Source organism: Aulonocara sp. 'chitande type north' Nkhata Bay, linkage group LG12 (genome assembly GCF_057382095.1).
Source record: "Aulonocara sp. 'chitande type north' Nkhata Bay isolate Kocher_YH1m ecotype deep benthic linkage group LG12, A_spYH_male_GT1.1, whole genome shotgun sequence".
Taxonomy (NCBI): domain Eukaryota; kingdom Metazoa; phylum Chordata; class Actinopteri; order Cichliformes; family Cichlidae; genus Aulonocara; species Aulonocara sp. 'chitande type north' Nkhata Bay.
The window spans coordinates 22159532-22187506 of record NC_141355.1 but is presented as its reverse complement, the minus strand read 5'-3'; the positions used below and the strand labels follow the sequence as shown (position 1 = coordinate 22187506).

General features: G+C 41.5%; 1 protein-coding gene across 17 annotated transcripts in view; it reads left to right on the top strand.

The window, feature by feature from the left end:
- ank1a (ankyrin 1, erythrocytic a) overlaps window positions 1–27975 on the top strand; it is an 87101-nt gene that overhangs the window by 47240 nt on the left and 11886 nt on the right. For 9 of the 17 annotated variants that reach the window (XM_086314364.1, XM_086314367.1, XM_086314352.1 and 6 more), the window contains 37 exons: window positions 3441–3542; window positions 5850–5948; window positions 6739–6837; window positions 7103–7201; window positions 7385–7570; window positions 7688–7786; window positions 7882–7980; window positions 8087–8185; window positions 8626–8823; window positions 8928–9026; window positions 9129–9227; window positions 9324–9422; window positions 9538–9735; window positions 9844–9942; window positions 10043–10141; window positions 10249–10446; window positions 10556–10654; window positions 10938–11036; window positions 11799–11897; window positions 11974–12066; window positions 12181–12253; window positions 12375–12395; window positions 16793–16913; window positions 17101–17179; window positions 18437–18552; window positions 18639–18863; window positions 18961–19115; window positions 19210–19421; window positions 21006–21210; window positions 21409–21505; window positions 21680–21908; window positions 22012–22140; window positions 22253–22372; window positions 22453–22537; window positions 22704–22778; window positions 23041–23172; window positions 23306–23461. In XM_086314364.1, the coding sequence (XP_086170490.1) occupies window positions 3441–3542; window positions 5850–5948; window positions 6739–6837; window positions 7103–7201; window positions 7385–7570; window positions 7688–7786; window positions 7882–7980; window positions 8087–8185; window positions 8626–8823; window positions 8928–9026; window positions 9129–9227; window positions 9324–9422; window positions 9538–9735; window positions 9844–9942; window positions 10043–10141; window positions 10249–10446; window positions 10556–10654; window positions 10938–11036; window positions 11799–11897; window positions 11974–12066; window positions 12181–12253; window positions 12375–12395; window positions 16793–16913; window positions 17101–17179; window positions 18437–18552; window positions 18639–18863; window positions 18961–19115; window positions 19210–19421; window positions 21006–21210; window positions 21409–21505; window positions 21680–21908; window positions 22012–22140; window positions 22253–22372; window positions 22453–22537; window positions 22704–22778; window positions 23041–23172; window positions 23306–23461 (4591 nt within the window). Of the gene's footprint in view, window positions 1–642; window positions 1757–3440; window positions 3543–5849; window positions 5949–6738; window positions 6838–7102; window positions 7202–7384; window positions 7571–7687; window positions 7787–7881; window positions 7981–8086; window positions 8186–8625; window positions 8824–8927; window positions 9027–9128; window positions 9228–9323; window positions 9423–9537; window positions 9736–9843; window positions 9943–10042; window positions 10142–10248; window positions 10447–10555; window positions 10655–10937; window positions 11037–11798; window positions 11898–11973; window positions 12067–12180; window positions 12254–12374; window positions 12396–16792; window positions 16914–17100; window positions 17180–18436; window positions 18553–18638; window positions 18864–18960; window positions 19116–19209; window positions 19422–21005; window positions 21211–21408; window positions 21506–21679; window positions 21909–22011; window positions 22141–22252; window positions 22373–22452; window positions 22538–22703; window positions 22779–23040; window positions 23173–23305; window positions 23462–27975 lie in introns of those variants that run through there. The other 8 variants (XM_086314363.1, XM_086314357.1, XM_086314369.1 and 5 more) reach the window with 7 other exon arrangements.

Below are 27975 nucleotides of genomic sequence, written 5' to 3'. Positions count from 1 at the left end.
TGACATCCTGTGGAAGAGATTCAGGATTTGTCTGTTGATTGTACTCGTAAAATATTTTGAGTTCTTTCTTTTTTTTTTGCGCAGCATTGAGACTAGGCCAGACTCGGGCTAACCAGTCTAGAATCAGTGATTCCTAAAATAAATAAGATCCACCACTAAAGGCATCAAAAAGAAAAAAAGGGTGCAATAAAAGTTTTTGGCAGATACAGACTAACCTTTAAGGGGTCACAATGGCTGTTTTCCTGAATTATGCTGTTAGATTTCTATTAGAAGTATCTGGTACTCTCCAGCAGGCAGACTTCCCATTCATGCCTTGCATTGTTTTTACTTCCCCATTCAGTCTGACTTCATCCAGACTGGTCATAAAAACCCTTTAATGTGAAATAGCTGCAAAAAGAAAATAATGAATGTTCAGGTGAGTTTTAGGGCCTCAGTCAATGGGATAAGAAATTAATATCCGACACGTGCATACAAGCACATATGCACACTTTGAGTCTTTGAACACTGCAGTCCACTGGCGAGGGGATGATGTCATCCTGTCTGCTGCAAAACCAGCAGAGGAGGCAAGCGAAGGTGGGGGGGGATAGACGGGTAAGGAGCAGGGGGTAGAGGAGGGAAAGAAAGCAACAGGAAAGAAAAGCTGAGATAGGGGCAGAGCGAGTAGGGGAGCTCAGGGTAGAGGATTTTCTGTGATGAGTGATGATAGGGGAATAATTTTACTTGGTAATTTTGAGCTTCATTATAACGAGCCTTGCACTGTCTCAGCCCGAGGACAGCTGCATGCACACTGCATGACACCGTGCGTTGATACTGCTAATGTTAACCGTGGAGCTTCTGAACAGGTTATTGTCTGCGTCGTTTGCTTCAAGCAGTATGATTAATGTGTCTGCTCATTTCTGCGCAGCCTAGGAGTCGTAAGCTCGTCCATTCTCTTTGGGAATAATCGTGGAGGGATTCATTCATCTAACTCGTAACACGATCCAGCAGAGTGCAACACGAGAAAAACCACACAGCAGCTTTTAGACTGCATGTGTTTTCTCTGCTCTGTGTATGAGCTCTGTACCTGCTTGTCTCTGAGTTTGGCAGATGGGTGCGGTTACCCTGCATCTTTATCTTAGCACACCACACACTCACTTCTTGACGCAAGCAGATAGTTAGAGAAACATACAGACACATGTGAGCCTGCAGGACTAGGAAAGCCTCACCTTAAAGAGAAGCAATGGGGTGGGTGGCAGATGGGTTGGACAACTGTAGAGGGGCCTCAGCCGGGGTCACTATGGTGTTACCATTTGCTGTGAGACCATGTATATTGTGTTGGGTGTGTGTTTGCATCAGCTGTATTTGCCTTTACTTTGATGAGAGTGTCTCTGTGTGTCACCATGGTCTGCAAACCTCGCATGCAACAGAAACCTCACATGCACTCTGTTACATTATGTAAATTTTGTGCCGTCTGATATTTATATTTAGCTGTTGCATAGACATGCGCAAGTTTAACTAAATGAGATATGGGCAATTATTAAACGTACAACCTCTATTTGAATTACATTAATGAAATGAATAAAGGGAGGTATGCACGTGTGTTTAGAGTGTGGTGATCAGAACTCCAGTGACAGGTGTTTGTATGTGGAGGTCAGTCTGATCGTAGCTGTGTAGAGGGAGGGGTTTGTGGGTTGTTATCTTCTTCAAAGTGAAAGAGGATGAGAAAGTCTTGGAGTAACTCAGCAGGAAGATGGTGAACCAAGTTAACTTAGGATCTGTGAGTATTAAAGCTGTCACGTATAACTAATGATTTATTCCTAATTATTAGTGTATTATGTTTATTTTTATTGCTTTTTGATGTCATTTTGATATTTTTTCAGTAAATATAACTGCCATGAATTAAGATCTAGATATGATATCATGTATTTATAAGTCAGTTTGCTTTCTGGTACATCCATGATTTGTTTTCTTTTATTGTGGGACTATCTAACTGGCACGTTCCCTTTTAAAACACACATGTATATGAGAAGTTGTACTGCAACTCCAGAGCAAATGGCTCTGGAGGAGTGGGTGTACTCAGAAGCCCAGTGTTTAATACTTCACGCTCAGGGTGCTGCTTGCTGCACGAGGTTCATCTGATAAGTGGAAACTTTGCCACTGAGTAGATTCAATCTCTGATACTCGGGACTGTTGTTTTGCTGCCACAGTCAGCTGGAAGCAGCTTTTCCTTTAAAGGTTTTCTGTTTCCCTTCCATTGTCGTTTCTCCTCTTTTTTCTTTTTTGTTTTAAAGTGACCTCTCTCTTTGCGCAGCGCTGTGCCATTGGTGTCATGCTGAGGGTGTGTGGTGTCATTTGTTGCTATGCCTCTACTTCAGGCATGTGGATCCTTTCTCTTTTATACCCCGGCCTGCTCTCTCTCTGTCAAAAGAGGACCAACAACCCTGTCACTACAATAGTCAACACAGCATAAAGCACTGAGGAAACCATCTTTTGTAGTGTGCAGCAGCATTTGGTGTTTTTCTTTTGGAACAAAAAACGAGGGATTTGTACAGTCAATAACTTTATTATTTGTGCTTATGCAAATGCATACAGTGAACAGCTGTTTATTCTTCCTGACCAGCATGTTGAGATGTCCATTCAGATGGGAAGAGGATGTAAGGAAGGGATAGCCAAGAGAGGAGATTATGTAAATGAAATAAAAAGGTGTGGGGCTTTGCTGCAGTCGACTTTCTCCCTGTGGTTCTCCCTCGGTCGCTCATGCTCCTGCTTCTGTTCCTCTCCCTTGCTTCCCCCCCGTGCCACATGAGTGATCCTGTTTCAGCGGCACCCCTGCCTGGCTTCCTGCCTGGAAGAGGCATGAAGCCCTCAGACACAGAAAAAAACAACACAGACAAAAACAGAGAACATGCCATGTGCCGGCCTGTGAGCCAGAGCTCACCAAAGCCTCACACACTCTCTGTCCTTTCTCCTTTTACCTTTGTCTCTTTCATTCACACACACACACACACACACACACACACACACACACACACACACACACACTCCCAACAGAGAGCCAACAATCTGCTGTCATCACAAATACACCACAGACTACTGGTGTCATCACACTTGCCTTATCACCTGAGTGAAAGAAAGACTTGTGGCCAATATTTTCTAATACATTTGCCTACATGCCCAACAAACCCTCTAACACACCCATATGTGTAGATTCACGATGTAGATTTTCAAACTGCACTGTCCAAAATACCCAAGGGAGGAGTGAAATGAGAGGAAAACTGATGGACGACTGCCATCACGCTATCGCTCTCAGTCCTTATAATGCATTTTTCCCAAAAATAACCAAACACTGTCTCTCTCTCTCTCCATTTTCCCTCTCTTGTCCTCTACTTTTATGCGTCTCTCACTTTCTCTTGTACCCCTTTATCCCCCTCTTTCCTCCTCTCTCCCTGTTTCTGTTGCAGGCAGATGCTGGCAACAGTTTTCTCCGAGCAGCCCGTTCTGGCAACCTGGACAAGGCCTTGGAACACATCAAAAATGGCATTGATATAAATACAGCCAATCAGGTGAGAGAACTCATTCACCAGATTAAATATCTAGACTGGCGTGCATATCTAACTACCTGCCAGTCACTTTTATTCAGACTGCACGTGGTTTTCTTGGTTCTTAATTCACGTTATGTAATTTTGCTTATCAGCAAACCTGGTCTTTAAACATATTGTGCTGTAGTGCACAATATGTAGAAACCGAACTTTATTTATTACTTTTCATGTGCCCACAGTCAAATCCTGCCAGGGTTTTAGTCTCCTGGCTCACTATCTGCTTTCTAACTCATTAAATTAAATTTTTAGGATATTGGTGGACTGCTCACTATAAAAAAGTGTGAATGGATGGTGTAGTAGCAGTGTCTCCAAAAATGAAATAAAATTAGGTATTTTTGTAGCTCTGCACTGAGTAGTACCTGCAGTACTTTTAAGTTTCTCCTATAGGTTACAGTGGGATAGATACAACGAGTAGGTGGCGCCATTTAAAATAAAATCCCTAACCCAATTATGTTCTCCTCAGATTTTCTCTGTGTTACCAATGTTTACTGCATATGTGTGTTGTGTTCAGTGTGCATGAAGTCTCTAAACTGACTACTAAATTTGTGTGCCATCCAGTGCACTGTATGTGTACGCTCGGTTAGACTGTTAATCAGTGGCTGAAGGTGACAGGTCGGGTTTTAAAGGGTCTCCAGAGGAGGTAATAAATGGGGCAGGGGCTTTTCCTTCGCCCCATTTCCATCCTCCTTTATGCTGACAGCGTCCAGGAAGAGATAGTGTTAGTGGGCTAGGAGTGAGGCCCGCAGGCTACAGAAACTTGGCCAAAACCTGTATGTGTGCACGAGAGAATACTATGGCTCATTAATCTAACTTAGTCATGGTTTCCCTTCCATTCGCTTACTGTATGGTGCCCTCAGCACTTTCTAATTATTTGGCGGTAATGCTCCTGTCAGGATTTCTGTGAGCCCTATTCACCATCACCGCAACAGACCCCACATAATGACAGGTTTATTTGTATAAAATGGCACTGTCCCGACCATTACTGGAAAACGGCTCTACAATGACAAAGGGATACACCCCACTGATTAAAAATGTGACTATGTACATGCAGAAAAACTACGATACCTTGGTAGATGTGTTTTCCTGAATGACACACTTTCATTTCATTGTGTTGTAGATACTCAACATGAAGTTGTTTTGTCTTTTTACTGTTTGGCATCAAATGTTTTTGACCTACAGAGATAATCTACAGCATTCGTGTTTCACTTACAGTTACGGTCCCTAAATGTGGAATTTATTCATGACATATTGGAATAACTGGTGTCTGCTTTGTGTCTTATTTTAAACCGTTTTACATTGTTTTTTGGATAAAAACCAAGCAAACCTAGTCTTTTACTTCACATGGCTTACACCAATAGCTTCGACCAAATGTAAGCTATTATTATTATTATGTGTATTGCCATTGCTGTCATTGCTGGAACACGCACAGAGCGACAGGCTATCTGGCAAAAGCTGTAGATTGTCCCTTAAACCTCAGTGGTTGTGTGACAGTTTGAGTCAGTATGGTGGGAATTTGGCCAGGTGGAGGCTTAACTGTTCCTTCTTTGTGTGGATACCTCTGCCATGGCTCACTCGCCAGCACGCTGCCTCACTCCAGCCCCTCCCTCACTATATTTTCTTCCCTCCCTGTCCCTCTCAGTCTAACTGATCCTCCACTGCCATCTCTCTTTGCCTGTTTATCTACTGTTTTCTAACTCGCCTCCTTTTTGTCTTGATTTTTATTTTTACCTTTTTTACCTACCTCCCCCCTTTTCTTCCCTCCTTTGTCTGCAGTAGAGTGATGGTGTGCTGTGGTCTCTCCACTCAGAGGAATAATATCAGTGGTGTGGGAAAGGTCCAACCTCACATGTCCTGTGCGGCTGAAGGAAGGCTGTGTGAGGTCAGACCTATCCCACACGGCTCGTATTCTTCCCGGCCACGAGACCAGCGGCCTGCCATCTCCCTCCCGTCACCCTCCTCCTTTCATGATCATTAATCAAATGAAAGATTTTTCATCTTGATTTTCATCCCTGTAGACAGTGTTTTTGCTAATGGCCACTCTGATTCTGAGAGTACCGCATGCATGGTGTCCAGTGTAAGTATGTGCATGCTATGGTTTGTGAGTGATTCAGTCACTGTGATAACAGTGTCAGTTGGCATGGTCTTCAAGTGTTTGTGTGTATATATATATATACTGTCTGTTTGGTTTATTTTTTTCCATTAGAGGAAACTGCTCTTAGTGTGTGTAGGACCCTTCAGTGTGAGGTCTACTCTTCTCTCCCTTTCATTCAGAATGGGCTCAATGGGCTTCATCTGGCCTCAAAAGAAGGCCACGTCAAAATGGTGCTGGAGCTACTCCATAATGGGATCGTACTGGAAACCACCACGAAGGTAAAAATAAGTGTTGCAACCTTAACCCCTCAAAAATCACTTGTGGGGAAAAAAGAAAAAAATCATAGATGCTTTAATATCAGATACATTTCTCGGAAACATGCCTAATGTTTTGAGACAAGAAGACTCTTCCTTGAGTCATTTGCTGCTGTGAGGTTGGTGATGAACCAGCTAGGACTGCAGGAACATGCTGCCCCTGTCAAAAAATGTTTTAATGTCTGATCTTTTATAGTCGTAATGAGCACAAGCTGACATCCATGCGTTTGTGTTATTCCTGCATCATCATCATAACGTTGGCCCAGGATCAACACTGCAACCCAACCAACCAATAACGCTGTCTGATTAGTTTAGTTAGCATTAGCCAAGAAGTTAGCTAATGCTATGAAATACTATCACGAGCAAACCAAACTTAGTAACCAAAATTTGGTAAACAGCAAACCTGACTTGATAATACTTCTTTTTATGTTGTACAACGTAATAAAGATAACACTTGAAATGCTTACCATTTGTTCTGGAAGAGAATTTTATAAAAAAATTAAAGAAATGTTTTTCTTCGCTTTTTTTTTTTAACACACTGCGAAGCTATGACATCACAACAGCGTGACTGGTCAGTTGCAATGCTGATGCAACATTATTGTGATGATGCAGGAACAACACCAATACAGATAACTTAACACCTTGTAATGCTGCCAGTTCTCAAAAAAACAAAAAAACACTTTGCACTTTGAATTCACCTGTAATATTTCATGTAAATGTTTGCTTGTGTTCTCATGTTTCTGTGTTTTACCAGAAAGGGAACACGGCCCTGCACATCGCAGCCCTGGCAGGGCAGGAGCAGGTGGTCCAAGAGCTGGTTAACTATGGGGCCAATGTCAACGCTCAGTCGCAGGTGAGACAGAGCTGCCTTTCAAAGCAGTCGTCACTGAATCCACAGAGGCTTCTCTTCAGGCTAACTATTGTGAAACCACTGTAGTAACTATTGCAATTCCATCTGTTAACATGTGTCTCTGTTCCAATATTTCTGTGTGTTGCTGTTCCCTCTCTGTCTACATCTCTGTGTGTGCATCTGTGACTGTCTCTCTGGTGCTGTGCTTGTGTGTCTGCTCTGCTGCTGTTGTGGGTGTGTGCGTGCCTGTTGTGTCTTTCTGAGACAGAAGGGTTTCACTCCACTCTACATGGCTGCACAAGAAAACCATCTAGAGGTTGTGAAGTTTCTTCTGGAGAATGGAGCCAATCAGAGCATTCCAACTGAGGTACCACTAAGCTGAGAGACATTTTTGAAGAGTTATCTCCCAAATTGCTCAGTCCTATCTCTGCTGATCCACACCCGCTGTGTTTTCATTCCGTTTTTGTTCTCATTAGCCTCTCTCCTTACATCGCTCTCATTTTCCTTCCATGAGTCAACCTCTCTTCTGGTTCTCTCCGGTGTGTTGCAGGATGGATTCACTCCTCTCGCCGTGGCTCTTCAGCAGGGGCATGAAAATGTTGTAGCCCTGCTCATCAACTATGGCACCAAAGGAAAGGTCCGCCTCCCTGCGCTGCACATTGCAGCACGTAACGATGATACACGCACAGCCGCAGTGCTTCTGCAGAACGACCCCAATCCTGATGTGCTAAGCAAGGTGTGTGTGTGTACAGAATGGAACAGGAATGTCTGTAATTGGTGTGTTTTAGCTGTTTGTTTCTTAAGTGCAAAGGGAATGAAAGTAGCATGGTGTTAACCTTATGTGTCCCTGCAGACTGGATTCACACCCCTCCACATTGCTGCGCACTATGAAAACTTGAACGTAGCTCAACTGCTGCTCAATAGAGGAGCCAATGTCAACTTCACCCCAAAGGTAGGGGAAAACTAATTGTCACTGAAGGTCAGTCACATGACTTGCTCTCTGTTCTTTTAGTTTTTTGTCTAAACTCATCTGTGTCTGTTCTACAGAACGGTATCACCCCTCTGCACATTGCATCCAGACGGGGTAACGTGATCATGGTCCGACTCCTCCTGGACAGAGGGGCTCAGATTGATGCCAAGACCAAGGTTTCCAAAGCTCTCATCTCAAAGCTTTAGTGTTTCCAAAGCTCTGACTGTATTGTCCTACTTAGATGGTTCATTAACTAAATCACTAACAATCACTCCCCTCTAGGATGAGCTGACTCCTCTGCACTGTGCAGCAAGAAATGGCCATGTTAGGATTATAGAAATCCTGCTGGACCATGGAGCCCCCATTAATGCAAAGACTAAGGTAAACCCCTACAGGCGTCAAGAAAATTCTTTAAGTCTCTTAAAGGTTTTATTTTTAACAGTAAGACGGGAAAGAATTCAAAAACCGTCATCTTTTCAACTGATTGTGAAAGACTCAATCCTTTGGCTTACTGTGGCATACTATCTAAATTGATGTATTTTGATGAGTGGGGTAATGGTTGTGGTCTTGCCTTTTATATTTGTAAATGAAATGTGAAGAGAGAGGACATGTGTGCCCAACATACCTGCTTTGGTTTGAGAAGCTGTTGCTTCAGCATGACTTACAGTGTTTCTGAATTTCACTCTTTCGTTTGGTCATAAGTACAAATCTGGGAGCTTTTTTTTTTATTTTCTGTTTTTAATCTGAAAAATTTCTTCCTGCCATTGGAGATAATAAAGAATCAACATATTTATTTATCTATCTATTTATTTATTTTGCAGAATGGCCTGTCTCCAATCCACATGGCAGCGCAGGGCGACCACATGGACTGCGTCAAACAGCTTCTACAGTACAACGCAGAGATTGATGACATCACACTGGACCACCTCACCCCTCTGCATGTGGCGGCACACTGCGGTCACCACCGTATGGCCAAAGTATTGCTGGACAAAGGGGCCAAACCCAACTCTCGGGCTCTGGTTAGTGACAAACATACTCTAATAAGGCCAGATCAGCTTATTAAGTCATACGAGTCAAAGTTGCTCTTTACCTTGGTAGTAATGATAACTGTTTGCTTTCACAGAACGGCTTTACCCCTTTGCATATTGCTTGTAAAAAGAACCACATGCGTGTGATGGATCTCCTGCTCAAACACTCGGCGTCATTAGAGGCTGTGACTGAGGTAAGAACAGTTCAAATAGATAGATGTGAAGTTATATAGATGATTTAATAAATCCCCAAGATCATTTCTAATTCTTGTAATCCTGTGCTCCCTTTTTTATAGTCCGGCTTAACCCCTTTGCACGTAGCATCATTTATGGGTCATCTCAACATTGTGAAGATCCTGCTGCAGAAAGGTGCTTCTCCCAGTGCTTCTAATGTGGTGGGTACCTAACTGAAATTTCAAGTCCAACTCAAATAACCAATTCATATTCCTGAGAGCATTATTGATTTGACTCTTTGGTTTGTGTGTGAACAGAAAGTGGAAACACCTCTCCATATGGCATCCCGGGCAGGACACTATGAGGTGGCAGAGTTTTTATTGCAGAATGGAGCCCCAGTGGACGCCAAAGCCAAGGTAGAGATGTTACACACCGAAGCATAAACGTCCTGTAAATAAATGTGATACACGAATACCGGCAGATGAAGCTGACCGAGTTTTGCATCCACGTGCTAATTTCCCTCCTGTACAGGATGACCAGACACCCCTGCACTGTGCAGCTCGGATGGGCCACAAGGAGCTAGTGAAGCTTCTGCTGGAGCAAAAGGCCAACCCCAACTCCACCACCACAGCAGGACACACACCTCTGCATATCGCGGCCCGGGAAGGTCATGTGCAAACTGTACGGATCCTCCTGGACATGGAGGCTCAACAGACTAAGATGACCAAGGTAAAGACTTCCTGCTCAACCTTCTGCTGTGAAATTTTAAACTGTCTGCCCAAATGCTAAAAACCCCTACCTGATGTTTTATACACTTTCCTGTTGGTGCGTCTGCAGAAAGGCTTCACTCCACTCCATGTGGCCTCCAAGTATGGGAAGGTGGACGTAGCAGAGCTGCTTCTGGAAAGAGGAGCCAACCCAAATGCTGCCGGAAAAGTGAGGAAATCATAATGGGCTTGCGTGTTTGGAAGAAGAACTAAATAAATCCTTGTTTGAACTACCACAGTCTGATTAATGTTTGAATCCCTTTCTACAGAATGGTCTCACTCCGCTGCACGTTGCTGTACATCACAACAACCTGGATGTTGTTAACCTTCTTGTTAGCAAAGGAGGATCACCACACAGTGCAGCCAGGGTAAATCAAATTAAAAATACACGTATATAGACACAAGGTCAGGCAGATGGTTTAGTATTGTGTGTGAATTCATGTCATTCTAAAAGAAAACCACATCTGTTTTCTAGAATGGCTACACTGCCCTACATATAGCATCCAAGCAGAACCAGGTGGAGGTGGCCAACAGCCTGCTGCAGTATGGAGCATCAGCCAATGCTGAGTCACTACAGGGTGTCACACCTCTCCACCTGGCCTCACAGGAAGGAAGGCCTGACATGGTGTCCCTGCTCATCTCCAAACAGGCCAACGTCAACCTCGGCAACAAGGCAAAGACAGATAAAATTTAAAAAATGAAAGAAATGTTACTGTAAAATAAACTATAGTCTATGTTGTTTTTGCTGTTTTTGACCTTTGTCTTTTCACCCTGACAAACAGAGTGGGTTAACACCCCTCCACCTGGTGGCACAGGAAGGACACGTTGGGATCGCTGATATCTTGGTGAAGCAGGGCGCGTCAGTCTATGCCGCAACACGGGTAAGACCTTTTCATCACGCGGTGTTTTGTCTTTGAGCTGAAAGAGAAAATGTCTGAGTAGCTTTGATTTGTCTGGTTATATTTTGGTCCAATCGCTGTTTGTTAATTCCTAAAATAATTTTTTTTGTATCAATTTTTGAATCAATCTTCTTTTCTTGAAACACTTTAACCATTTCAAAAACATAGTATGCAGTTCTAAAACGTTTTTCATAAAACACTCAACCTCCATGTGGGATCATTACGATCCCGGTTACGACCTTCACTGTGTTTTCTCCACTTTCAGATGGGCTACACCCCACTCCATGTAGCTTGTCACTATGGCAACATCAAGATGGTGAAGTTCCTCCTGCAGCAACAGGCCAACGTGAACAGCAAAACAAGGGTGAGTGCCTCCCTCTGGCTCTGGACGAAAACTACAGCTAAAGCCGGATGGGAATGAGTCATAGAGCTTCAGTACAGTCTGTCAGTAACCACGGTTACAGTGTGTTAACACACAGCTCGTGATGGCTGGGTTTCCCCGCTGTTAGTGTAAAATGATTTAATAGGACATAGAGGAGTTTTTTGCTCATAAGGGAATAAATGTTTGAAAACATGGTTTGCTGTAATACATAGAGTAACTGTTTCAAGCTGGTGTGCGTTTATCCATATTCATATGAAGATGCTAGAGGAAAAAAGCAACTATAAGAAAAGGTGGGATGTACTGTAGGGCTGCAATGAACCGACTAATCAGCTTTTTCACATATGACATTCTTTGTTTTTTTTTCTCAGTTGGCTGCTCGTTGCAGTCTATTTTTGCTTAAAATGTTAAGCTTTTCCTTTATTTTTTAATATAATGTAGTGGGTATTTTTCTTTTACATCACTTACAGTAATGTCTCAGTCTCAGTAAACTCAGGCATCAAGGCTCATCACAAATTTAAGCAAACTGACAAAACATTCCTACAATATTTTCATTTTATTTTTATTAGTTTTGTATGTACGTATGTAAGTTTTATTTTATTTCCGTTTGGTTCATAAGTCTGTGTTTTTTCACATCTGGCTTAGTTTAGCTTTTGTTGACTACCGTGAACGTGGTCTTTAGAAATCTCACAGAAATTCTAGTGTTTACAGCGACTTTTACACTTTTGTGTATTTTTTCTCTCACAGCTTGGTTACACTCCTCTGCATCAGGCAGCCCAACAGGGACACACGGATATTGTGACACTGTTGCTGAAGCATGGCGCCCAGCCCAATGAGACCACTACAGTGAGTGCGATTATCTCTTCGTCATCCTCATTCGTAAAGTTTGGTGTTCATCGATGTCCCACTCTCTCTCTTTTAGCATGGCACGTCAGCTCTGGCTATCGCGAAGAGGTTAGGCTACATCTCGGTGATTGACGTCCTAAAACTTGTCACTGAGGAGACAGTTTCCATGGTGAGATGTTCAGAAAAGGGGTGGTGATAATCACATGGGAACATATTGTATGAAAAGTTGAACCTTCCCTTTTGCTGTTGTCGGTAACTGTTTTCTTTTCTCCATGCCCAAAAGACGACCACAGAGAAACATCGCATGAGTTTCCCAGAGACAGTGGATGAAATACTGGATGTGTCTGAGGATGAAGGTATTATCATTATTATCACTGAAATAAAACAGCAGGAACACTGTAACTGTTTGATGATGTAAACATTTTTCCCCTCACGACTCATTTTTTTGCCTTTTGCTCTTTTTTTTTTTTTTTTTAGGAATTGCACAGCTAACATTAGGTATGAATGTCTGTTTCTTACGTGTGTGGCTCCATTTCAGACTCACGCCATCTTTGTGCCACTGCTTTTCTCTCTCTCCTTCGTTCCCCTCTGTGGTGGTGGCTCTGGTTTCTCACTGGCATGCACCCATAGCACCCATGTCTGTAACCTCGATATGTCCCAGTGCTAACACGCTCATTCTCTGACTCTCCAGGTGCCTTTGACATAAGCCCTTCATTGTTAATAATATTAAATCAAATATAAATCTTTAGTTAGGAAAACACAAAAAAAACCTTCTTTGTGAGTTTTAATAACTTAGATTTTAGTGTCATATATACATATTTTTAATATTCATTTGAAACATGTGTGACTGTAACCGTATCGCCATGTGAATCTGCCTCTATGTATTGCATCGTTTATTACTGTCTTGTGTTTCTGTCATGTGACCTGTGTTTGCTGGCTGATTGGTTGTTGGGTTGGGGGCTTAGAGATTCTTAGAAATGCTCAAAGGTCTATTAGCATTAATAATATGTCACATGACCAGGTTCTAATAGGAGTTGCTTATGATTATCACACCACTGTTGCCCTCATGGTTAGAGTCACTTTCAGCTAATGGTTTGCTTTGCCAGCTTGTTGTATGTGTAATATACGGTATATAAGGCAAAAACAGAGTTTGATTTTCAAGCTTGTTACAATTGCTCAGTATTTGGTATTACCACCTTTATTCTTTGACACAGCCTGAACTCTCATAGGCAGCTCCCTTGTCATATCTCTAACTAGGACATTCAAAACTCTTATTTGGATGTTGGCTGCCTTTTTTTCACTTCTGTGTTTTAGATCATTGTCATGCTGAAAATCAGGTGTTTTCAGAGAGTACTGCATGGTGGATCAAAATTTGATAGTACTTTTCTGTTGACTAACACTACTACCTGAAATGCAGCCCCAAACCATGACAGAGCCTCCACCGTGTTTTACGGATGGATCCAGACACTCAGGATCATATCTCCTGTCTTCCGTACATACATAGAGCCCAAAAATTTCATCACTCCATACGACGTGTTGTTCAGGTGAACAGTAGATGAATCACCTGAAGGGTCAGATGCTCTCAGGTCTTGTGTCAGCTCTTTGCTGGATCTTTTCATGTCACTTAAGGACTTGACTTTCAGCTACTCTTCACTCCTATAGGTAGGTTTTTAGGCTTGTCCTCCACTTCTTCCACCCCACATCAGTGGCTTAAAAAATAGAATCAAATAAAGTTCCTACTCCTAACTACTGTTCAAGACCACTTTAGAAACTTGGAAGCAGAATATAAGGAAATGAGAGATAGCTTGAGACTTTTGCAGAATACTGTTAGCTACGGAGCTATTAAACAAAAAGACATTTACGCGCATGATTAAGCAGAGGACGTAGAATTATGAGTAAAAAGAAAAGCAGGATAAAAAAAATGCTATGGTTGTGTCGTGTCACAGATGAACCGTTGGTCAGGTCACAGCTATTTTCTGCTGCCCCCGTGTGGCCCAAAAAAAATCACTTATGACAGGTTTAAGGTTTCTCAGGTTTAACGCCTGAAGTTTACAATACCGCTGACAATAATGTCATGGGATATCATGTCTTGATATTTTTAGGCCCCTGATAATTCAACCAACAGTTTGTCAGTGTGGCTCTAAATATAGAAAGTAGCTGAGTCGCCGTCTTAAAGACACATCTCACATCCGGATTGGTAAACTGATATTAGCAGACTGCTTCGCCTACTCAACACATGCATGGCACACAAGACAGAGGATACGCAGGACATGAGCTAACTTGTGAACCTGTGGGTAGCGCACTCATGGAGTCAAATGTGGTGTAATGATAACTACGACATCACTGTGGCTCTGGGACCTCATGCAGACACACAGGCTGCTGCAGTCACTAATTCACGCACACGGAGAAGATTTCCATTTGATGCTGATTAACACTTTAACATTATCGCCTGTTTTGGGGGGTAAGTAACTGAAGAGCACCTCAATTCACTTCTAGATATGTGCTTTGTTCTAAGGACAGCAGAGAGCAACTTGCACTGTTGGTGTTATACGTGGAGTGAAATTCTGTTGTTCTGCTTGTCTCTGTGTTTGTGTTCATCTCTTTTAGAGCAAATCGCCTCCAGCATCACTCTCTGAAGCAGCGGCTGTCTAAAATGTTAGAAATTAAATTATGCTGCTCCGTGCTTTGATGCACCCTCTGCTCATCAGTAACAGTGTTGTCTCTAGCTGGATTTTATGAACTTTTCCAAAGTCAAGAGCACATTTTTATCTTTTTATTCAGATGTAGTAAAGATCAGTTAATCTGAATCAGCTGCCCACAGTGTCCTGCTGTATTGTTGATGTCCTCAGATCGGCTCTCTGTAGCAGTGACTCCACCCATATTTCCCATATTATAGTATAAGATGGTTTATTATTATTGTCCTCACCAGCAATTTGATCAGCTATAGGAGCAGAAGTGTTCTGTTAGAGCAAGGATGTGAGACTCATTTTACATTGGAGGCCACATGCAGCCCGCTCTGATCTTTCGTGGGTCAGAGGAGTGAAGAAGTTTAACCACACCCAGAGATATTTTAATATAAGAATACATCTCAGTTTTTCCACATGATAACGAAATGCTGTTTGGGGCTTAAATTGTAAGGAAGCTCATTAGCTCATTGCGCAGTCTCTCTTATAATTATAAAAAAGTTTTTGTTAATTGACAGAATGTCAATTTTATTTTTAATTCCTACATTGAACCCACTGTAAAAATCACAATTCTTTATAGTAGGTAGTAAAAACAACTGAAACTTTCTTCCATTTAATTCAGGCCACTTCACTGTTTATTCCAGTAATACGTTTTTTTCTCCTTTCATCCTACGTCACATCTTTTGTCCAACAATTAGCCATAAACACAACCCCATCAAGGAATTATGTTGCTCATTTCCCCCTCTTTGCCTTGTCCCCATTCTTGTGACACCTTAAATTAACACCTTAAAACCCAGATGCTGAATCTTGTATCAGGCCCCTGAGCTTGAATATTAAAGGTATGAACAATCCAGCTAGACTGTCAAAGGTATTCTCTCATCTGAAACACTGAAATGCTGACATCTCGTTCCCATTAGAGATCCCATTAGTCTCCGGTGTCGATGAGTGGGTGATGTCTTTCACTCAGCTTTTAATTCCAAAGCCAGAGGGGTGGCAATTTTGTTTAATAGAAGTCGAATTTACTGCTTACTGGTTTTTATTTGATAATAACAGCAGATTGTTGATTACTGCAGGCATTTTATAGCCTAACCCTTTATTATAAGTGAATATATGCTTGTAGTTTTAACAACCCGTTTTTAACAGTTTGTTGTCCATTTATTACGTCCATAGATGTTTTTTGGTTTCTGCATATTGTATTATTCTTGTACTGGTCAATTATTTATCTATTTGATAACAGTACTTTTACCCACATAGTGACCTCTCCTGAATATCACTTAAGTGCTCTCCCCAAACTGGTACAAAAAGGTTTTACTGATGGTCTCAATTCTTAACAGGCTGCTGTTGTCAGGCGATGCATTCAATCTCTTTGTCATGTCCTAAATCCAGGACTTGTACTTAATAATAAAAGATTATTTCTCCTCTCCGTTATTGTTGGGAGTAGCTTAAAGGATTCTGACATGGAAAACACTTCCTTCAACTTAGAGTTAGTTCTTGTCTTTCCCTCTATGATAACAAGGCATGGGAAGATCATCTCATACAATCAGTTCATGACTCTCAGTGATGATTTCAAAATTAGAGTTCACTTAACAAAACCTTTTTTTGCTTTTTAGTCAAAAACATATAAAAATGAATCAGGTCAGAATAATGGATGCCTTTTTTCCTATTCCGGAACAAATTTCCAAAAGCTTGATCCATTTCTCTGTTGCTACAGTTAGCAGTGTTTCTCCAAGTTAGAAAAGAGAAGATTCTCAGTGAAAGGCAACTTTTTTGGGTCCTTTAAAAAATTCCCACTCAAACCATGTTCTCACATCCCTTTGTGTTTAGTTTTTTCCACCAGTGTGTCATATATTTCATCTTTTTCACAATTTCCCTTAAATTCCAGTTTTGTGTGGAGAAAATGTTTCATCTACTCCTTTCTATTCAAAAAGTGGGAACAACTGTGCAGCTTTAATTCTACTATTGTATCCTGGATAAAAATATGTTTGTGTTTGTGCTGCTGACTCGCTATAATAAGGCCAGATCATTTTCACCGATGTTTCATTTCACCAGTCTAACCACCACATAGCAGAGCCATCAGCTGGGATATCATGTTGTCTAACACTTCTCACAGCTGGTTAACAACCCTGTTCTCTTCTTTCTCTCTTTCTCTGATGCTGTTTCACCAACCTGACCACGGTCTGTTCGCTCTCTTTGGCATGTTGTTCTCTGAAGGAGAGGAGCTCTTGGGGACAGAAGGGGCCAGGTACATGAAGATGGATGACATGAAAGACCATGATGACGATTTCCTCTCCCCCAAGAAATCACTGGAGTACGAGAGAGGGCTGGGCACAGCGTAAGGGGGGCTGGTCGGGGAAGCAGGGGAGAGAGCCAAGCTAGTAACCTTAAGCTAATAGGTGGATGGATCGTAGGGGTTGCACCATAGACACACACACATTAAACACCAGGATGAACACTTGGGAGGAGATGCAAAGAAATGTCTTAAATCTGACTTTTTTTTTTTTCCTTTTTTCCTACAACAGAAATTATTCGCCAGCCATTCCACGGATCCCTCGTGTCTCTCCAGAGCCTGTTATCCTGAGAGAACATGAGATAGATCAGGTACTACAGAGCAGTATCACTGAGATACAGAAAACCTAAAATAGTAAATGCTTTTATTGCACTTTCATAAAATCATCAGATGACAAAATCGGAGCAGCAGAGAAAGCCAGACTCTTTAGTATTAGTCTACCTCTTTCTGCTCCTGCATAAAAAAGGGGAAAAAACAGGGGGGAAAAGGTTTTATAGCTATTTTATGTGTTATACTGTTATTTACTCTTGAAAATGGCCCCATTCAAAGCCAACATAATTATTAAAATCAAGTATGAATCAACCTATAGTTGCATTGTACAGCTATATGAAAAAGCAAGTTTAAGGGTATACAACAAGAAAACCCTTACATATATTTTCCATAGGAATTAAGAGCATAAGTAGCAGCCAGGTGCTTTCAATTAAATGCACTTGATTAATTGATCATCAGTAAGTGTGAGCACCTCTATAAAAACATAGGTTTTGGCAGTTTTCTGGTCTAGCATTCAGGAGTAAAGTCATTAAACATAAATCTGGGAAGGGTTATGAGGCTATTTCCAAACAATTTGGAGTTGGTCATTCTGTGGAAAACATTCAACACACTCATCAGTCTTCCCAGGAATAGACGTCCCAGCAAATTCAACTCAAGGTCAAACTATCCACCTGTCATGCGGGTGGTGGAGCGGCGATGATTTGGGCTTGCTTTGTGGCCACCGGCCTTGGGCAACTTACAGTCATTGAAATCATCATCGATTCATGTGTATACCAACGTATTCTACAGTTAAATGTGAGGCCATCTGACCAACAGCTGAAGCTTGGCCCAAACTGGGTCATGCAACAAAACAATGATCCCAAGCACAGCAGCAAATCTACAACAGAAAAGAACAAAGTGCTGCAATGGCAGAGTCAAAGTTTCCTCTTTAAAAATTATTCCCACGCATAATTTTAAGAAGGCAGTGAATATTATTTAGTATAAGAAATGTAAGTGACTTTCAGAGTTATTATAAGACATATTTCATATACACGAAAAAATATGTTGTTTTAAAATGTGTAAACACACAGTTTTGATTTCTGGTTCATTTGTTTCAGCATTTCTGTAACATGACATAAAACCCTCCTTTTAGTCATTGCCAAAATGTCTTCTCAACATTCCCTGTAAAACTAGAATTTTAGTGACTATAAACACAGGTTTTCAGTACCCATCATATCGCTTCTCATACCTTTTTTTTTAAAATAAGTAATAAAAGTTTTTAGTTATTTAAATCATTTATTTGTTTATGTCTGTTGTAGCAACACACTCCACTTCCACTGCCCAAAGAATACGACGAGGACTCACTGATTCCCAGCAGCCCTGCGACTGAGACGTCAGACAATGTCAGCCCAGTCGCCAGTCCCATACACACGGGGTCAGCACTGCAAGCATAAGAATCACTTCATCTCTGCTTACAATCTGATCGGAAAACTAACCGTCACAATCGCTGTCCGATAACAGGTTCCTGGTCAGTTTTATGGTGGATGCGCGTGGCGGTTCAATGCGAGGCAGCAGGCATAATGGTCTGCGTGTCATCATACCTCCGCGGACGTGTGCTGCACCCACCCGCATTACCTGCCGCCTGGTGAAGCCGCAGAAGCTGACCAGCCCCCCTCCACTGGTGGAGGGAGAGGGGCTGGCCAGCAGAATCATTTCCCTGGGTCCTGCAGGGATGCAGTTTCTGGGGTGAGGAAGCTTCTTTTTTTTTCTTTTTTTTAAAAGTGTTTTATGTATTGTTAGAAAAGGGTTTCTCTACTCATGTGTAATTCTGTATGTGTGGCAGACCGGTGATTGTGGAGATCCCCCACTTTGCTGCTCTCAGTCGTGGTGACCGGGAGCTCGTAGTGCTGAGGAGTGAGAATGGCTCGGTCTGGAAAGAACACCGCAACCGTTACGGGGACGAGGTGCTAGAAACAATCCTCAACGGGATGGATGAGGGTAAGAGTTTAAAGGCTGATCTCAGGCTGACACTCAGTTAAGCCACGGCCTAGTGTCATTGTTAAACAAACGCAACCACTTCTTCTCCCTTCAGATTTAGAAAGCCAAGAAGAACTTGGGAAGAAGCGAATCCGCCGCATCATCTCTACCGACTTCCCCCTTTATTTTGCCGTTGTGTCACGAGTGCAACAAGAAAGTGACCTGATTGGCCCGGAAGGAGGCTCCCTGACAAGTAAACTAGTGCCGATGGTCCAGGCCACGTTTCCCGAGACAGCAGTCACCAAACGAGTCCGTCTGGGGCTGCAGGTGAGATGGAACGAAGTGGAGAAGGAAGGAGAGGAGAAACAGAATCGTTAATGCCTGTGTTGCATGTTGGATTTACTTTGATTGTGTAATGATGTATTCTTATGAGCATTTGTGCCAAGTTTCTTTGATTTACTTTACTGTTTTTGTCTGTTTGTCCATTTTTTCTTTTCTTTTTTTTTTGGGAGGACCTTTTTGCCTTACATTTCACACATTGCATGCACTTGGCACCTTTGTATAACACTGGACTGATTTCAGTGACGTCTTTCTCGCTAATGTATTCTTGACCATATTCTCTGTACTTAGCATTTTACACACTAAATTAAGATATCTAAAAAATAAGCCCATATAAGTTTATATCTATTTTTGAGCCTTTTGAGTCTTTTAGTGCCTTTGCTGTCTAAACAAAAAAAATATAAATAATTATTAGCTCAACTTTAGCACCACATTCTGTAAAGCAGTAATTTTTTTAAGAGGACATATAAGACATAGGACTGCATGTACCCAACACATCAAGGAGTCACATATCATGGCACTGGGCTGTTAACTGTAAGACTAAAATACATTCAGTAATGTGATTTTACTTTTAAAAATACAGTTAAACTGTACATTAATTCTCTAAAAACAACAATCCAGTCATCAGACATAAAACTATATTGATTTCATTCGAGTTTCTGCCTTCCTAATTCTTCGCCGTATGCATCTATTTGTTTCTCAGACGTGCATATTTGGGATTTCAAGGTTTCGTTTGCATGTGATTTTTATTTTGGTTGCTTAAACAATACCGACTGTTTTGCCATTTGTTTTGCTGCATGTTCTTTTGTTCCAGTTCAAGATTCTGATTGCATTAATTCCTCATTCAAAATCTTCTTTCCATACATAGATCGGCAGCTTAAGCAGCTTGTGTGACTCCAAATCATGTTTCAGTAAATCAAAATGAAAAGTGGACCTTCTACTACTGTTTTGATGAAATTGTTTTTCTTTTAGGCACACGAGTGAATTCAATCTGAGCTCGATAGGTTTTGCAAACTAACAACGCTGATAGTGAATGTAACTGAATATTAGTGAAATATAATGTTCAGTATTTTCTTACATGGCTATATTTTAGGAACATATCTGTTTAACTAAAATGCTGTTGTAGTAATTGCGTCATCAATGGCCTTGTGAAAAGCCACAGTGCCTTTTTACTTGATATCTCTCCTGTATTAATGATTGTAAAAGCTTCTTGTTAACATACTTTGTTACATTTTACAATAAAAAATATACTTGTAAAGTCATGCAACCAGTTTGTGTTACTATTTGGTTTTCAGATGTATTGTTTCTGTGTTGAAGTAGTTTGTTCACTGCGGCCTTATTTCTCTTTCTCTCTCTTTCTCATCATCTTTAATTTTCCCCACTTGGTTGTCCTTTCTGTTATCCACTTCTGTTGTCTCATCATCCACCTACAATCAACTCATTACACATGGCATCCTGATCTTTTTTTAAAATCTTTCTTCATATTTATTTATTTTCATTTAATCTCCCTTTCATCAAAACCGTGCCCCCTGTTGCGTGCTCCCTTTTGCCATCATCGACTCCCAACCTCAGGCTCAGCCAGTTCCAGATGAGCTGGTTGCAAAGCTTCTCGGTAACCAAGCAAACTTTAGCCCCGTAGTCACGGTGGAGCCTCGGAGGCGCAAGTTTCACCGACCAATCGGCCTACGTATTCCCCTGCCTCCATCTTGGAGGGAGAGCCCTCGAGACTCTGGGGAGGGTGATACTACCAGTCTGCGTCTTCTCTGCTCTGTCATAGGTACTCCATGCCACAGCTGTCACGTGGGTGTTTGTGTCAATGTCAGCAGTTTACTTCCAAAGCAAAGAAAGATTTGTGTATGCAGCTGATAGTCAGGCTTGGTTAAAATACTTGGTTTAAAATGCTGCCATCACTAGACTTACTCTTTATGACTGCTGATCACTCGGTGTGCTCTCTCTCATTCTCTGTGACTCCCAGGTGGTACAGCCCCAGCTCAATGGGAGGACATTACTGGCACTACTAAGCTTATCTATGCTAGTGAATGTGCCAGTTTCACAACCAATGTTTCTGCACGGTAAGTTCAAATAGCAGCATGTGCAGTGAAATTATATTTGTCATCATAACACAGAAAAAAGAAAGATTATTCAAATTCTTTGCCATCTACAACCACTGCAGTAAGCAGCTTGGCTGTGATTATAAAGAGACAAAGAACAGATGCATGTGACTGAACGTGATCGTTTTCTCCCAGATTCTGGCTCGCAGACTGTCCTCGGACAGCCGAGGCTGTGTCCTTTGCCAACCTGCTGTACAGGGAGCTGTCGGCCGTACCTTACATGGCCAAGTTTGTGGTGTTTGCAAAAATGAATGAGCTACGCGAGGGCCGTTTGCGCTGCTACTGCATGACTGATGACAAGATGGATAAAACTCTGGAGCAGCATGAGAACTTCACAGAGGTGGCTCGCAGCAGGGACATAGAGGTCAGTTCAGAGACCTTCTTACACAGGACAATCGAGTTCTTGGGCCATGTTGTGCTTATTGGATTACTTCTTTGTACATGTGTTAATGCCTCTGTGATTACAGGTTATGGAAGGAATGCCACTTCACCTGGAGTGTTCAGGGAATCTTGTTCCGGTGAGGAAGGCCACCCAACAGCCTCGCTGCTTTAGCTTCCAGGCCTTCAGAGATAATCGACTTCCTGTCTCTGTTAAGGTGTTGCCTTTTGACTTGTCTTCAGTTTTATTTTCTTTGTTACTCCATTAGGTCTTTCTCTACTCATGCATCTGTCATATATTTTTTTTAACCTTTAACCTCTGCGTCTAAGGTGAGGGACAGTAGTAAAGAGCCCACTGGATTTTTGTCTTTCCTTCGCAAATCCACCAAGTATGAAGACAGCCAGCATGTGCTCTGCAACCTCAACATCGCTATGCCTCCATGTATCAAGGTAAAGCTTTAAAAGACAACTTCAATGTATTTGTTCACATTTCTTCCGAGATTTCCGACTGCATTGATGTTTTCTTTCAGATTGTTGGGAGTGAAGACCGAAGGCGAACTCTCACCCCGCTGGCTTTAAGAGAAAGATACAGTGCTCTAAATGAGCCTGCAATGGGTACGAGTCTCTCACTCTCACTTCTTTATGTAACTAGATCTGTCTACCTTCTAGGGAATAATGTATAATACATGATGATGGCTTCATTATGTCTTATCATAGCACTTAATTTCCAGCCTGCCTAGAATCATTAAGCATCTCAGCTTTATATTTATGTTTTCTGCAGCATCAATGAGTGCTATGGAAAGGACAGAGCTGAAGATGGCTGTAATTGCAGAACAGTTGGGACTGAGCTGGGCTGGTGAGTGGATCTGTTTTATGTGCGGTAAACCATCCGTGTTTATCTTATGTCTGACAAGTTTGCTAGCATGCTGCTGATTAAACAAAGTTAACACATGGTGCCCAGCCAATGAAACTAATTATTTTCTCTGCCAAGAGCCGTGGCTATTTTACAGAGACTGTTCCTTCTCTTCTGTGTACGCCTCATCGGCGTGACTCATACGCCAAATTATATAAATATTTCTCCTGCTTTCTTGATCTTCCTTCTGTCACTTTCTAAACAGAGTTGGCACGTGAGCTTCAGCTGAGTGTGGATGACATTAACAAGATTCGTGTGGAGAATCCAAACTCACTGCTGGAGCAGAGCTCCGCACTGCTCAACCTGTGGGCCACTCTCGAGGGCAAGAGGGCAAAGAGTCAGTAAATCTAAATTTGCTGTAGACATTTGCCATTTCACTTCACTCAAAGCTACACTTTTATGATTTCTAGAAACCCACCCCTCTTCTTCTTTCTTCCATGCATGCCGGTGACTCCTTTTTTTCACTGCAGTGGAGAGTTTGTACACAGCTCTGAAGAGCATTGACCGCATGGACATCATCAACATGTTGGAGGGCCAGCCACCTCAGCCTGTGAGACAAGGATCCCGTGATGTCAACAGACGTCGACACAGCGAGAGAGACCATCTGTCCCCTGGTATGACCAATGGTAAGCGCCCTCCCCAGATCCCATGGCCTGGTCTCATTTCTGTCCCATTTCCTTGATCTCCAGCCACTTTTCCAATAAACATGCACCTCTTTCCCCAAACTCCCCAGAAGATGAAGTCAAGTTTGTTTCCCTCTAAATGACTCTGTTGTCCCAATGTCCTTCTTATTTAATCTCTGTGATGCTCTTGTGTTTTAAAGCTGCCTCAAACCTTTGCAGGATTTTACCTCAGCAACACACAGAGGGACTCAGGACACTCCTACTGTAAAAAGGGTAATATAGAAATGCAGTGAAGTACCTAGGAAACCTTAATTAAATGGTATACTTCAGGGGGTTAATGGTGTATTGGTTCAGTTATTCCATTCTCCTATCCTCAGAGTTTAGTCTTTTTCTTGCTTGTTTGGTAGTTAAGATGTTCTGAGCTTAATTCCAATTCTAATTCACAATAATTTTATGCATCATAAAAAAAATTCTATAAAATGTGTTGTCATTTAGCATGACATATTCTCTATAAAAACACCTTGTCATACATGATGAGTCCATGTAGATCACAAGTAAAGCCTCGCACATTTGGCCTTCTTACCAACTGTCAGACCTCAGTCTTTTCCTCATGGTTTCCTTCACACGTGCATACCCTACATCTTATTGATTCCATTTTCACATCTGGCCTGCTGTGAGCTCCCCGTCTTCCTGGACTGGCTCCTCCTCTCTGCCTCGAGTGCAGATGATGAGTTAGTCGGACAGGTGATAGGTCCTCTCCGTGAAAACTGGAGCAATAAAGAGAGATGTAACAATGCATACGGATGTGACCATGATGGCTAAAGCGTGAAAAGGGAGACGCTCAGATCACAGCTGCAGTGAATCTGATAACTTTGTATCTGTCTCTTCTGTCTGTCTGTCTGTCTTTTTGGCTATTTGCCTCCCAAAGGTCGTTCCTGCTTTGACTTGGCGGATTTCAAAAACTGGATATTGTTTACTTGACTTATTTTACAGTGGAAAAAAAAGAATCAAGAGGTTTATGATTTACGATCTAGTTCAGTATTTACTAAAGTCACATCAATAGAGTGAGGCACCCAGCATGACTTTTCAGTGAATAAGAGTGAAACTAGCAAAAGTAAAAACTAGCAACAAAAAAAAAAGAAAAGAGTATTTAAAAATATTGTGGTGAAAAATAAAGAACAATGCGCACATAATTATTTTCAGCTTTTACTTTATTCACAGAAGTTAGATGAGAAGATAATGTCTCATTGCATGTTAGCTTAGCTTAGCATGAAGGGAGAAGAGACTGGAAGAAGCAGCTAGCAACCCTGGCTTTATTTTTAACCAGGTAACCTCAGTAAAACCACAGCGTAGACCTATAAACTTTGGACAAAGTTAAAAAAAAAAAAAAGACACTAATGAACTGCTTTCACATCTGGACAGAAGCTAACTATACCTCACTTTTTTCTCCACGTTTATGCTAAGCTGAGCTAACCAGCTGCTTTTTAACTGCAGAAATGTGTGGCATCAATCTTCTCATCTGACACTTTGGACAGAAAGGGAAGGAAATTCATGGATATTGAAACATGTCAGTGATTATTTAAAATCAGGTCCGCTATAGACTCCCCATCACCACAAAAACAAACGCGATTTCTATTTTTTAAAGTACTGTGTTTGCAGAAAATATTCCTTCAAACTTGAAATAAAAAGCAAGCAAAGGTTTATTCAAAAGCGACTCCAGGTTACTAAACAAAGCATACACTTGATCATACTAGAGTAACCCCTTTTCCTTTAGACCTCTGTCTGCCTGTGTCTGCATGGGACTTAGTTTGAGTCTTTAGAGGTAGCGTTGGTGCACCGAATGTGCTTTTGGGAGCCCTGATTCATTCCCTGTGACTCTGTCCCTCTCTTTGTTTTTCTCTGGTCATCTGCAGCCTAGCCGCCCCACTCTTCCTCCTTCTCACTTCCTCTCCGAACTCTGACCTCATGTTGACCTCTGACCCACATCTTAAGCTTTTATTTTTTGCGACAAATGCATTTTTCTTTTTTTTCTTTTTTTCCTGACTCTTGAAAACCCCACCTTTCTTAAGTGTCCACTCTGTGACAGATACCCCTCACACAGACTGTGTACTCAGCACCCACTGGGAGGGGGGAGGTGACCCTCACTCTCTCTCACTGTTTCTGTCTGTGTTCATCACCCTGTTTTATATTCCTCTTCCTCTCTTGCTGCTCTTCTCTGTTTCCCACTCCTTCCTTTCCCTCCTTTCCCATCCCTTTTTTCCCCTGCTCTCCTGCATGTCGGCATGTGAACAAGACTTCGCTCATTGCTCATCTCCCTCGTGTTTGCATGGAGGGCCCGCTCTGAGACTGGACTGTTGGAGATAAAGCTTCAAATGCTGCATCAGTGCCTAACGTTGCCTGACAAACAGACATGTGTCTTTGCATGGCATGTATACTGAGAATGACTACAGTCTGTCTCTGTTACTCCTCAATGATCTGTCTTAAAAGGGGATACAGAAAGGCCACAGACCTTTTTTTGTGAACTGTGTCTGCTGTTCATGTATGAATGCTGTGATCGTTTTGTGTGTCGCTAATTCTACGTAAACCGTGTCCATCTTATGTTGTGCAACTATCTATCTTTGATGTCTCTGTGAGTTTTGAGATGTTCAGTTTGAATTTGTTCTCCAACTGTTTCTAAATGTGCTCATTGATTACTGTGAAGTCTATATGTCTCTATGTGTGTATGTGTGCGTGTATCGGTGTGAGCATCTCTACGTGTTTTTTAAATGTTTCGTGGCTTCCACATACATATATGTGCCCGTTTACTGGGCAAAAATTGTATCGTTTATTTATATATATATATATATATATATATATATATATATATGTTTCTGTACATACATCTGTCAGACACATTTTCCATATTTCACACTTTTTATTATTTCAAATTTTCTCCCCAGATCTCTTTCTTTTCTCGTTATTTACAAATCTACTGCCACAAAGTGAGAGGGATGACAAACTCAGTTAGTTACAAATTCACATTCTTATTTCCTCCTTTTTGGTCTTACCACAAAGCACAAACACAAAATATCCTGATAGATAGATAGATAGCTAGATAGATAGTCATGTTTATTTGGTTGATTTGGTTTTGAGTTCTTTGTCATTAGATCTTAATTCTAATAATCATATATTCAGGCATCAGGCAATCATATATGCATTTGAAGACTAAAAGTGAATATAATTGAAGCCTCTAAACTTTAAACCTCTTAAAGCAGATGCCCTGGTATCTTGTGGGACCTAAATAAACACCAAATGATTGTTTGAATCTTGTACAGTAGCACTGAAGTACTATAAATTTGATTGCAAGTGAAAATCAAACGCCTGCAGTGTATAGATGTTCTGTATCTGGTTTAGACTAAATCTTCATAAGTCAAAGAACTACATCACAAACTAGAAGTCAGAGTTTATCATCAACTGTACATAACTGAAAGCAGTTGGGATGTGAAAAAGAAAGTAGGACAAGGGTCTTTTCGATGGCTTGGTGTCTCAAATATCGCCTGCACTCTCAGCAGTACTCTACTGCTGGCCATGAATCAAGTTACAGCAGCCTGCACTCTGCAGCTTTCTTACCACTGTACAGTACATACGCATGGTCTCTCTCTCTCTCTCTCTCTCTCTCGCTCTCTCTGAGTCAAACATTAAGGAGAATCATTTCCTCTGCTTCCTGTAATCTATGTACTGCATATGGATAGTATGTCCTTTAGTGGTCAGTCATACTGATACTCATGTTTTGCTTTACCTGCATTACCATTTTTTTCAATTTGTTCACATATTTATGTTGTAAAGGTTTATCACTCTTTACAAATTTAGTATAATCAGGTTAGAAAATATAAATGTTAATATTCGCAAAATAGCCTTAGGTGTAGTCTTCATCTAGATTTTCTTTCATTTTTAGCATGTTACATGAAGTTACTACTGCAATATTTTTTAATGCTTTCTGGGACATTGTACTCAGTTGTGCCAGGTCTGGTTTCATAAGAAAGAAAGAAAAAGAAAAAAAAACATATTTTATCGAAGGTTGTTCAGAAGACGGCTGTAGGAGTGACCTGAGTCCGCAGCTCATTACTAACACAAAGTTTTACTAAATTATATATTTGCACTTGAAATTTGTTTGAGGCAGCAACATTGTGGCTTTCCTAGCAGAAGAAAATTGAAGTCTGTTGTAATTTGTTTGCATAAATTTGAATACTACTATGTTTTATCTTTACATAGTTGTGTTATATTGAATGCACTGTAAAAACAGTATGAGTCAGTGAGAGAGCAGCTGTGTGAAGAATGCGTGCGTGTATGCGAGAAAATGCGATTGCCTGCGAGCATGCCATCCAGCCTGACACCGGTATTAACCTGCCTGTTTCTGAGTGGGTTTGAGTGCATGCATATACGAGTGTGAGCGTATGTGAGTGCTGGTGTGGGTGTGAGACAGAGTGGGTGTGTGTTTGTGTGTCCCTGCTGGACAGGTGTCAATAATCCCTCTCCGT